General features: G+C 38.5%; 1 protein-coding gene across 1 annotated transcript; it reads left to right on the top strand.

Moving 5' to 3' along the window:
- Positions 1-450: 450 nt before the first annotated feature.
- On the top strand, positions 451-12,848 carry LOC119741161. The gene is made up of 7 exons (XM_038216867.1): positions 451-623; positions 2,094-2,568; positions 6,931-7,016; positions 7,724-7,810; positions 8,295-8,405; positions 8,555-8,741; positions 10,033-12,848. Exons 2-7 carry the CDS (start codon positions 2,247-2,249, stop codon positions 10,299-10,301), a joined length of 1,062 nt encoding a protein of 353 aa, XP_038072795.1. The 5' UTR covers positions 451-623; positions 2,094-2,246; the 3' UTR covers positions 10,302-12,848.
- The last annotated feature ends 234 nt before the right edge of the window (positions 12,849-13,082 follow it).

Genomic DNA, 13,082 nt, shown 5'->3' with positions numbered 1-13,082 from the left:
ATACATAACGGGAAGTAGGCCATAATAACACAGCAAGGGGCCTGCCAGCTCCGCCCATCGATGTGCGACTGCACCATGTACATGTACCACCACTGGCCTTGAAATAGTTTACACGTTGCCATGAAACAGGTACAATTAGTACTTCATTGACGGATGTATAGGACTGCACCATGTTAATACAAGGGGTGTCTTAAAACTATCAATATATATTTGACGCATTGTAATAAGCTTTGTCTCAATATTGCCAGTAAAAATGCTCTTTCACGTAGCAAGAAGCTATTTTGAAATATTACGCTTAGTTTCAGATCGAAAGCATACCCTTTTAATGCACAAAATCGACGAAAGTTTATTTACCATATCGCTTACAAGATTTTGCTTAACCGGTTTTGGACTATACCATTTTAACCAGCACCGAGCGAGAATCGGAAAGTGTGTGTGAATGATGCAGTGAGTGGTGTCGTACGTACGTACGTACATGTACGTGTTCAATGCCAGTTGTGTGCTGTGGAACGGCAGTTTCAGCATGTTTATCACAACTTTTCCATCGTATAATTTGTTTCAAGGGAAAGGTCTAAACACAAATATTGATTTAACAACAAACACTGGAAGTTCGAAATGCAATGGTAAGTAGTTCAATTATTTCCATTGTGGCCTCAGTGTCCAGCATCAATTAAGTTTGTTCTGGAGTTGTGGTTGGACCATGGAGGAATTCTTATTCTTATTTGGTTGGACATTTCATTTTCAGCGCACAGTGTAATGATAAAATGCTTCAAATCAATTTCGTACAGATTTTGGTCATGAATAGCACTGTACTGACTACTGTAGAGTTGTTTCGGAAAAAATGTTGCAACCTGACGCCACTTTTTTTTCTTCATATATCATCTCAATGAATGTATTGACATTGACATGGAAAATAAAGTGACGTGAAGTGAAGTGAAGGTCATTCATTGCAAAAATAACGATAAGACATGAATCTGGGACTGAGAAACATTTACCAATTTGTAATAGGAAATACTTTGAAAATTTTCTTGACTCTCCATAGACTTTGTACACAACCGGTGAAGTGGCGTCAGGTTGCAACCTTTTTTGCCGTTGTTTTCTTCAGTATAATATTTATGTCATAAAAGTAGGGAACTTGAAGAATATGGAAAGAATGTAGTATCCAGACGCCACTTCTTTGGTTGTGTACAAAGTCTATGTAGAGTCGAGCGCATTTTCAGAGTATTTTCTAATCTTATTGTTCCTCACTTCCATATTCAATCATTCATGCATCTTTTCATTTTTGCAATAACTGATCTTGATTGAGATAATATAGGCCTATACAGGTACATGTATATGATGAAAAAATGGCGTCAGGATGCAACATTTTTTCCCAACAATATTTCTGTCAAACTCGAAGCTGACCCCCAATATTTTTGTAGCTTACTACTGTACAATGGCCAATCACTAAACGCTGTGCCTTGTGTAATCCAGTGACTAGGGCTAATTTTTATTTTTTTTGTAAAATTGAAGTTACATAGTGCCATGGAGGATTAAGAGCGGATCTAGAGACTATATGAAATAGATTTTAACACACCAGTTCAAAGTCTGTGTTAAATTAAAAACCGTGTTAATGACTAGACAAGTTTCTAAATTTCTCTTTTCAAATGAAAAATTTCATCATAACTTGAAGCAGTTTCCATCCCCAGCCCGCTTCCTTTTTTATGCCCGCTCCCCCCATTTTAAATTTTTTTTTAAACTTCATATATTCGCAACATTTTTTTTTACGAATATATTGTCAAGATGATGTCTTTGAATTTGTTTCCAACAAAATTGTAGCTATGTAGAAAGGGTTATGGTTCCTTTGGACACAATTTTGTATTTTAAAGAGTTGAGAAAAATGAAAAATCCATTTGCATCTTGGAAAATCCACCATCTTTGGGGGAAAAACACCCACTCTGCCTAATATGAGTATGTAGGCCTATGGTCTGGGCTGAAATGGTCGCAGGGTCGATAGTTTTCCTGTTATGTCTTAATGAACTTAAAGATTATTATCTTTATTCCTTTTGATGGGATTTTTATTTAGTTTAAATGTCATTTCTTTTTCTTTGCAGCTAACACAGTAGAACTGGCCAGGTTCCCAAATCTTCTTGGAAATATGCGTCAATATTACTAGCGTCTGGAGACTGTTCAAAAGAGAAGGATTTTTCCCCAGTCTGAAGTAAAGTCCTGCATATAATCACCCGCCTCGAAAATTAGCAACAGACATGGGTTGTGGGAGTTCACAAAGTGCGTCCACCTCAAGTCTTGGCTCGGCAAGTGATAAGCGGAAACAGGACAACTCTTCCGCGTCGTTACGGAAACAGGTCCTGATAAACCAGAGCGAGACCAAGTCACATGACAGCCAGTCCGTGGGCGGGGACAATGCTGGACAGAGGGCGGATAGTCGGAGTACTTGTAGGGACAGCGGGATCGATAGTGCAAAGACCAGTGATGGCAGGAGGGCTGTGATAAGACAGGCTTCGCTGCGGTCGCCAGACCAGCCAGATCAAGGAAGGGGAGACGGGACAGATTCCAGACAAAAAGCTGGTAGGTTGCAAACTTATGTGAACAAGCATGACAAAAACAAATTGTTGGAATGTGCCCTTTCCAAAGTACATAGAATTTCTTACCAAAGCAAATTCTGAGGCATTCATCGATGTTCTCCGGGGCACTGCCTTACTTATGAATTCCTCACCTGTATCCTGCTTCCTTGCTAACATTAATTTGTCCCAGTTTAAGCACAACATAAGTAGCTATCTTTCTTTTAGGTAAATTCCTCTTTTTTCTGAATTACCATCCCCCAACCCTCCTATGCAAACATACATTCTGTGCCTAGTTGTCCTTGCAGTCAAAATCAATCAAGTGACTGTTTTCGACCCTTAAGAATTCCCAGCTCACATAAAGCAGGATTGACTGCCTTGGACAGCTATGCTTTGACTGGGGCTGACTGATAAAGCAGCTGTGGCCACAACTTGCCTGCTTTCTCTGTTGACCCAGTTTGACTAGACAAAGTGCTTGCTTGACAAATGATCTGACTGCTGGTGACTAGCCTTTGTTTAAAAGTATAGCAGGGGAATTTTTACTGTCGGTAAGAAGAAAAGACAAAAAAAAACATTACAAAAAATCAATAAATAAATTTCCAGATACAAAATTGCTTGCATTTGATCAAGATCCATGTAGCATCCCAAAAAATGATATATATGCGAATTTAATTCAATGGAATTTAATTGTAACTATTTTAAATTCATTTGAGTTTAAATTATAGTACCAGGCAGTGAAAGAAAGCAGTGTTTTTTGACAGGTGTATGTCATTGTTTATCTCTGTCATTGTTTACTCCCATCATAAGAACATTTATTTTCTGTTATCAACAGTCACAGATTGTATTGACGTTTTGTCAAGGGGGGGTTGCTGCGGACACAATTTTACATCGCCTCCAAAGTCCACTGCTTATTAACTACAGGCAAATAGAACTAGTTTTGAACCAGTGTCATCTATGTTAGAACAAATAGCATTCCAATCATATTCTGTTCAGTGTTGAGTTCTGTTGTTGCAAAACACTGAGCGCAAACAGCAACCGACAATTGGAACGTGTCCTGTCTTAAATTCGATTGCGGATTCACTGATTATATTTACACTGACAAGACCTGCCTGCTGCATAAATATGGTTACATGTACAGTATGTCCCCAGAAAAAGTGGGCCCGGACAAATCAGCAGCCATATCTAAACAAATATTCATGTGAGACTAAATTTTGTTTGTATTTTTTCATGCTGTTGATGTTGTTTACTGCCTGTGGAGAAAATATACTGAATTGATTTAAAACTTTTAAAGTCATGACTAGAAACATGACAGCTCCATAAAATCAAAATTGACACTTTTTGTGGCATTAGCTTGTGCTGGTAAATTAGTGGAGAGAGGGAGACCACAAACCTGTATCACACACGAACACATTTCACATGCAGATTAAGAAGAGACCGTCTATATTTCATAACGCATTTTTTTGTAATGTTCATAAAAAAATCTGATTCTGATAAAATTTAATATTATGATGTTTATTTTACCGTAGAATGCTCTGATTTAAAACTGCAATATAAACAACAGTCACCAATTATTCCTGTTGCCCTGTTATTTTTGGCTGTCGTTATCCTGTGAATGAAATGTAATGTCGATTGTTGACATGAAAATATGTACATGTAAATGTAGATTTTTAAGAGCCCTTACGTTTCAAGTCACGGCTTTAAAAGTGTTGAATCAAGTCAGTTTATTTCGTCAGCGACAATAAACAACATCAGCAGCATGGAAAAACGAAAACAAAGTTAGTCTGGTATAAATATATTTTTTTAGATAGGGTCTATTGCCGATGATTTGTCCAGGCCGGCTTTTTCTGGGACACACAGTAGTCACTGAAAGGAAAACGTCATGGTATCCACGAAGGGTGCCAATTTATCTTTTCATTCTGGTGAAAATTGAAAGGAAATTAAAACAGGTGATTCGTCGCCTCTGTGAGAGCTGTATCAATAAGCAGCTATTTTTAGCCAGCTGCAGACTTGCGTAATTGCAAGACAGTTTCGTAAGTGTTGGCTCTGAAAAGATACTTAGTGCAAGCAACTCTTCCTTCAGCTGTCTTTAATGTCTGAAGGTTATAAATGTTAAAAGATGGCAAGTTAGCATTTTTTTGCATTAATTGGAGGAAATGTCATGAGGTCTTTGGAACATGTTCTGACACAACCACTTTTGTTCATTCTGTACAAAACCTTTCGGAGGTCAAAACCTGAATAACTTGTTTTTCAAACAACAAACTTATACACCTTGACTTAAATCTTGACATAAATCTTTGTTGAAAATGACATCAGAAAAATGTGTTAAAAGTTTATTGTATCATACTTTTTATTTGTCTTGAGTGTTGTTGGTACTACATGTAATAAAACTGTAAATTCAAGTTACAGAATGTTTACTAGTAAAGTGTGGGAGAAATTAAAAAAACAACATTATATTGGGAACCATAATTCATAAACTATGACTGGAAATGTGCCTGAACATTGGCAAGACAACTTTTTCACTGGGGCTTGGAATGTCGGAGCTAAATTATCAACAAAATCACAGCTGTTGTGCTAACAAGCTTGATCATTATTATTCTCGATTGTCACTTATACACACTGTCAAATCAATGTGCTTAAATAAACCTATTCAATGTGCAGTGTTCGATAAAAATATGCAAAAAGACAACACAAATAGAGCTTAAAATAATTAACATACAGATTTCCACCTTTTTCGTTAGACTTAAGATTTCATCAGTTAAGTGTAAAAACAAACAAAAAAGATAAATCATACCCAAATACAACTTAACCAACATGTACATTACATTCAGATAACAATGATTTGATTAACATTTTATCAATGCTAAGGTTCTAGAGAGGATCGTTGCTGCTCAGTTACGAACTTATCTCGATGATAATGGTCTGTTTCCTGTCATGCAATCTGCGTATCGGCAGTACCATTCGACTGAAACAGCCCTTTTGAAGGTTCACAATGATCTTTTGCTAGCGGTTGATAAAGGACTGGAAGCTGTCCTCATTTTGCTAGACTTTTCAGCTGCGTTTGATACGATAGATCACACCACTTTGATACAGTGCTTCCATCATAAGTACGGACTCGATGGAGTTGTCTTACAGTGGCTTGTTTCCTACTTGGAAGATCGGAAGCAGGTCGTTGTTATCAATGGTGTACTGTCACAAGCGTTTCCACTCTCGTGGGGAGTACCTCAAGGATCCGTCATGGGACCTCTGGATTTTATCCTGTACACTGGTCCCATGAGTGACGTCATAAGTGCCCATCAAGGTGTTCAACATATGATATACGCTGACGATACACAACTGTATCTGATACTCAAACAAAGTGAGGTTTCCAGCGGGGTTGTGAGACTTGAGCAGTGCATCTCTGATGTTAAAGCCTAGGCGAGTAGCAATAACCTAATGCTGAACGGCGCCAAAACAGAAATCCTGCACGTCACTTCTCAGTTTCGGAACTCTGGTGAGCTACCAGATTTCAACATTGATGGCACAGTAATCACTCCTTCAGAATTCGCTAGGGACCTTGGAGTTACAGTAGACAACACCCTGAATGTGAAACGGCACATTCGCAACTCCTGTCGAGCAGCTGCCTTTGGAATCCACAAAATTGGGAAACTCAGAAAGTTCCTCAACCAAAGTTCCACCGAGCGTCTAGTAAATGCTTTTGTTACGTCCCACCTTGATTACTGTAATAGTTTGTTAATAAATTCACCCTTTCCCCATTTGTCGGCACTTCAACATATCCAGAACACAGCAGCTCGTCTCATCACGCGCACAAGGAAACATGAACACATAACCCCAATCCTTCGTGCCCTACACTGGCTCCCCATTTCACAACGCATCCAGTTCAAGATCCTCCTTCTCACTTACAAGGCTCGGAACGGACTTGCACCCTCATACATCAAGGAACTCATCACACCCAAACTGCAAACCTCTTCCATCCATCTCCACTCATCACCCACAGCACACTTGCAACTTGCTCCTGGTCCTCGTACCCATACTCGATACGGTGATCGAGCCTTCTCCGTCTGTGCTCCCAAACTTTGGAACAATCTCCCCATCGTCATACGGGATTCCCAAACTCTGGACATTTTCAAAACCAGATTGAAAACACACCTATTTAACTCCGAGTCAACTTAGACACATTTGACATTTCTTTAGTTGTTACACTACATTGTATCCTGTATATTTTGGTACTACATGTATATACTTACGTATGTTTACTTTTTGTAAAGCGCTTTGAAACACTGCGTATTAAGCGCTATATAAATGTTAATTATTATTATTATTATTATCAATCTCATTTCTCATTTAAAATCCCATTATTTCTGTCTTGCAGTGCCTACGCCAGTTGCCTTTGAAGTTGTGATGGGGGAAACAAAGGGACAGAGCATAGTTAAACAACACCCTCCAAAACGGTTACAGGTATTTGGTTCCCCCCCCCCCCCCCCACAATATGTCTGCAGTGCATCTGCTATAATTTCATCCTGAATGTTTTACCAATGAAGCAGTTTGGAGACTTTGAACTCATAAATATTCCGGATAGCCAGAATATTATCCTTTTTTGAGTGGACATGACTTTGTGCAATCTGCTGCCAAGTCTGCTCATGCGCTAGTGGATAGGGGATTTTCTGCACATGAACATAAATAAAGACAAACAAAATGATTAAAACAGATTTATCAATTCATACATGTAATATGGTCATTGAGAGTTCGGGGCTCTTCAGTTTTTAATTGGAATGTTGAGGGCCTTGAAATCAGGTGGTTTTTTTTAATAACAAAGTTAAAATGGCAAACTGGTCTGTGGCATGTACATGTATACAGTCATGAGACCAAATTGACAACACATTGCTGTCAAAACCGTTTGATCTTTTACTTTATTTTCAGCTAGCATGTAGCTTCATAGAATATCCCAACAAACAGCTTTTTTGTTCAGCTGCCGGTAATTTAATTATTCAGAGGAAATCACCGCACAGCTCATTCAGTTGTTGAAGCTTGCATGAAGCTTTACGTGGTTATTTCAAAATTCCAATGGCAAGTGCTACCTGTAGATCGACTGGACTTATTGTCAGTTAATTACCAGTCCAGTTCTTTTTCTTTAATATATAAATTTTGTCCTTGTAACTATACAGATGAAGCTGTTGGATGGCAGTGAACCGAAGGTGACAGCGGAGATGCTAGCAGAGAGACAGCGAGTTGCTGAAGAAAGAAGATTTGAGGTAAGGACATTTTTTTTATTGAAGGCGTTTTATTGCTGGGGAAAAAAGGGGGGTGTTCCAGGGATTCTTGGGCACAGTTTTGAAGCCCCCCTGTAAAATGTTTACTAACAACTGTTGCAGTAAACTAAACCAAAACTAAATAAGTTATTATCCACATTTTTTATTGAGTGGAAAGTAACTAACATACCCATGTAAGTTATGCAGTGGCATGGTGTTACTTGATGGAAAACTAAAAGTATCGCAGTGCAATTGGACAATTCCAAGCTAAAGTGGACATGGCTGAAAAGTGGAACATTTATGAAATCTACAGAACTACAAGCAACACAACCTCAAATGTGGTATCAAATGTAGGGGGACAGCAAGATCTTTTATTTGAGTGGTATCATTTTTTGGTCACAAATCTGTTTTTGATGTTAAAATTTGGTCAGTAGGCTCTGAATGTAACATTTGTGGAATTGCCCATTTTATGTTATCAATTATGTAGGAGCTACAGAAGAGAGCCAAGAGTGCCAAGACAACATCAAGAAGACGGAAGGACATCTTGGCCGCTAGGGATTTTGGTGACAATCAGACAGCTGAAGCACATCAAAAGAGGGTAAGGCCAGACCCCATGCCCCACCCACCAACCAACCCACCCATCCCCATTCCTCCCCCTTCTCGGACATCACATTCATTGGGCTGTTTAAACTTACAACAGTTTTCCTGCCAAGATAATGAACCAAACAAACCATTTTGTGATTGCAGCTGGAAGAGAAGAACCACTCAGCAGAGAAGAACCGTGCTAAGCACCAGGCAGAAATGCAGGCTAAGCAGAAGATGAGAGAGTTGAGAGCGGCCCAGGCAAGGGAGAAGGCTAGACGGTTAAATGAAGCTATTGAGGACGAGGCTAACTTTGACGTGGAGAAAGACGAGACATTCAACGCGGATGATGGTCAGTACAGCATTTTGTTTTGACTTCTATTTGCATTCTTGATTTTTTTAATTTAATTGGTTCGTACTAAAATGTCATATGGTGATCTTCAAGATTCAGAGAGTTTCACATTGAAAAATTTATATGCTAACAATATTATAGTGAGAAGAACTTGCAGAGCTAAATCCTAAACGGGTAAGACAAAAATTAATACAGTGAACTCCGGCTAAATCAACATGGTTCGCAAACCACCTCATGGTTCACAAACTACTTTCCCAGAAGCAGACTTAAAATGCATATTTCCCAATTCTCGGTTTCATTCTTTTATTTAAATGCAAATGTCAAATTCAATTAACAATTCCAAAGGAAAAACAAACAATAGCCAAACTTGAAACAGTTAACTTTCTGAACGTTAACTTTTGATCCACTTCCATTACAAAAGATCTGCAAAGTGGGGTTAAGATAATCAAAATCAAGGTTAGAAGAAATGAAAGCAGAAGTATCATCCGCCTGTTTAATAAGCTTAATACAGTCATAACTGTTAGGAATGGTAATCGGCCCACCAAAAGAATTGTTGTTTCTGATCAGATTAGCAAACCCTTCAGCACAAATAGCATCTTCATCCATCACCGCCAGCGCTTTTGCATCCTGACTTTCATCCTGGGGCTCTTCTTCAGGTGCTTTTATGACACCCAGGTGAATTACATAGAGCAGGACCTGTGTCCAGCTTGCTGTCACCCTCGTCTTGCCTCCCGTATGAGTGGTCATGGAGCACCTTGGCTGACTGGAGGCAGTTGCTGCAGTTCTTTCTATTTGGCGTGCATTTCCGCTCAGGAACCGCAAATGAAACATCGGCCCTTCATGTCACACTCCCTGGCGATATGACCTGGCTTTCTGCAGATCCTGCAGGTTTTCTCTGCTGGGGTTATGCTTCTTCAAATGTTTAATCAGTAGGCTTCTGACACCATTTTCTGTATGACACCCAGGTGAATTACAAAGAGCAGGACGTGTGTCCAGCTCGCTGCCACTTTCGCCTTGTGTCCCTTATGAGTGGTCCCTTATGAGTGGCTGACAGGAGGCAGTTGCTGCAGTTCTTGCAATTTCTGGTGGTCTAGCGAACCGCAATGAAACATCGACCTCTCATGACACACTGACTACTAAAGACACGATAGAAGGCGCCTGCTGAATGGTCAGAATCCGGAGGTCAAGACGCTGCATGCATATCATAGATGCTTGCTGTATTTTAGTTGTATGTGATTTTGAAAGTCATGTTTATTCAACTTCTCTTTCACACCTTTGTTTGCCTTTGCAGAGTCTGACTCCTGGCTGGATGGAGCCAACAATGCCAACCTTCCGGACGTCAAAGGCTCGGCCTCCACCAACAACTCAGAGAGAATCTACGATGGTCGCAGCAGCCCCACCAAAAGATTCCAACCGTTGTCCAGCGCCGAGGTCCGACGACGGCAACACAGCCTCGGCAGTGACAGCGACGACGAAGCAAGTGCAGGGAACCAGTGGGCCAGCCATGCATTAAACACATCCAATAACACTGGTACTCAAGATAACTTCTTTGAAACGTAGCCCATTGTATTACTAGCCTTGGCGTTATTTGTACAAAACTGTATACAGTGTATAAATCAGATTTTTATGTGAGTTTTCTATGATGTAAGGATTGTATTCCGTCCGTTTCTGGTGCCTTCACTTTTTTGTTTCTTAGAGATTTATAACACAAAAGATTGTTATTTTTTCCTCTTTCATTGCATTTGTACTTATAACTACTTAGATTTTTGTGAGTTGATATCTTGTTTTGTTTTTCGGGAAGTAGGTGGAGCTCTTTTTTCCTTCTTTGGGAAGGAGGTGGACTGTTCATCCATTTGATCAAAAAAATACTTGGAAGACATGAAATAAAATGTGTAAGGAATAAACATTGGTGCTTGCATTCTAAATTCCTCAAAAATTCTAAAGATGTAAACTACAGTATTCCTGCATTGACAGAAATGCAGAACAGTATGTTAATTTATGCCAGATTTAATGATTTAATCTTAGAGTGTCTTTAAATGAGATCACCACTTTTAAGACTAATTATTAAATACCTTGAAGAGTTGATAGCTTCGTCTCGGTCCATTAACAGTGGTCATTCTCAAACCCGGTCATTATCAAGCAGTGAAGACCGGGTCCTGGCACTGTTATTCCTTCAGTAACTCTTCTTAAAAAAAAAATTAAAAATATTTTTGCCTTCCTATTTGCCTCAATTTGAGTATCACTCTGAACACGAATTTCGTTTTTCGCTACCAGAGCATTCAATTCCATTTCAGTTCAATAAATTAAGTGATTGAGCAGCACCTTTCGTTTATATCCATTCAGATTTGTTTACAAAACTTCTTTTTCGCTTTTAAAGGGCGATTTCAAACATCCACCATTCTATTTCACTTTTAGTTTAATGCTATCAGCACCAGATACAATTTGGGGTGTCTTTTTCATTAACTGTCAATCAAATTAGATTGTTCCTGAAATCAATTTAGAAAAGGTATGCTTGCATAAATGAATGTAACGTAATTGGCTGTCTGTTTCTCAAAACGGAATGCACGGACAATGAAAACGATTGAACTTTCGTTGAATTGAAATGGGGTTAAGGACGTGCATTCAAATTTAGACAAAAATGAATGACATATTTTCAGAGGTAAAAGAACATTTCAGGAAATTGGCCGGGAAAACCTATGATAAATTTCCTTGGTAAAAAATTGATGGGATCGAGTAAGTTCAGAAAAGCTGCGGATGCACTTGTTGGGATTCAAAACCAAGACCTCAGAGTTGGAAGGCAAGGAAAGTAGCAGCGTTTTGACATATTCTATTGTCTGTCAAATCCAGTCTGTAGAAAAGTTACGCCTTCAGATAATTTAATTCAATTTCGCCATTTTTAAAATTATTTTTAACAGAAGTTTTTATTATTTTTAACTGAGGCAATTTCTTGTCTTCTATGCGAACGTTATACGTGTGTGTGACATTTGGTGTAAAGTTTGTTTATGTGAAGAAATGATGTGTGCTTGGTGTGGAAGATTCAGGTACTGTTTGTTGCCAAGAAATTGGCCCACTTTAACTGAAATTTGAATAAACAACAGTTCAACTTATTTTCACTAGATTCACTTTTTGGGGGTTGGTTTGCATTTTGTGCTTGTTGTAGTGTTTTTATACACAGCAACATTTAAACATTCATTGTAGCAGTGAAAAAGCTTGAAAACACAAAAACAAAGTAAATTAAACCATCGGCAAATTCAGGGTTTGTAAACATATATTGATGGAATTCAATAAAATATAAAAAGAGAAAAAAAAAAAAAATTCTTAAAGCGACCACTGCATGAAAACCGTGAACATGAATTTCTATCTTAAATGACCTTGTCGTACATACAGAAACTTTTACAAAAACATTTATTTTAATTAATAGAAACAGTTTAATTATTATTTTGTAAATTGGTTTATTGTTAACTTTATTTCAAGTAAGCAATACAATCTGTTGTAGTAATTTTTTGGGAGATTGAAATGTTAAACTTGTCTCAGTACTGGGTCTATTATTTTGTTTCCCTTCTCCAATGTGTGCCATATCAAACCTGTTGCAGAATGTAAATAATGTTGTTTATGCTCATTATGGAATAGTGAATATATTTGGACAAGTATTGAGAATTTCTAGCCAAACACGCTTTCCTCCATGTTTTTTTTTTTGCAAATGGGATCGGAACCAATGATCTGGTACACGGTACCCTGTGGAGACATGTGCACAATCGGGAACAAAAGATTGTATACGTCTCCACAAGGTTATCACCAAATAGATGATATGGATTTATCATTTTACTCAAACACTAGGAATTTCCAAGGTGTGTTGATCTGTCGCAAATTGAAGTATTTTATTAAGTCCGAATTTCAACACAGGAAATTAAGTCTGGTTAAAATAGGAGAATTTTGAAAGTACACTTTCAAACTCGAAAACTTTAGTACACAAAGAAATGACTCCACAAGGACACAAATTTCAGTACGTACATGACTGTGTTTGTCATCAGTAACGATCTGTGTGAAATAGATTGGCATTACACGACCATTAAATACTCATTGGCTGATTTGCAGTGCGAATTGGAATCCCGACGAACATTTCATTCCTCACCATTTTTTTCAGTCCATATCCGTCAAATCATTATTTACTTCCGCCATCATTATGCAGTGCTCACACCTCGGCAAATCGCCTAACTTTCTTTTCATCTTCACCAAAACGTCATCTTGCACAAATTGTGTAGATTTATATAATAAGACATGCCGTCGTGCGAACCTCATTGCTATTGGTGGTGGTTCGAGCCCAACGAAGGTTGTCACCAA

Source organism: Patiria miniata, unplaced genomic scaffold, assembly GCF_015706575.1.
Source record: "Patiria miniata isolate m_02_andy unplaced genomic scaffold, ASM1570657v1 HiC_scaffold_5, whole genome shotgun sequence".
Lineage (NCBI taxonomy): Eukaryota > Metazoa > Echinodermata > Asteroidea > Valvatida > Asterinidae > Patiria > Patiria miniata.
Note: the sequence above shows the minus strand (reverse complement) of the source record. Positions and strands in the feature narration are given on the sequence as shown.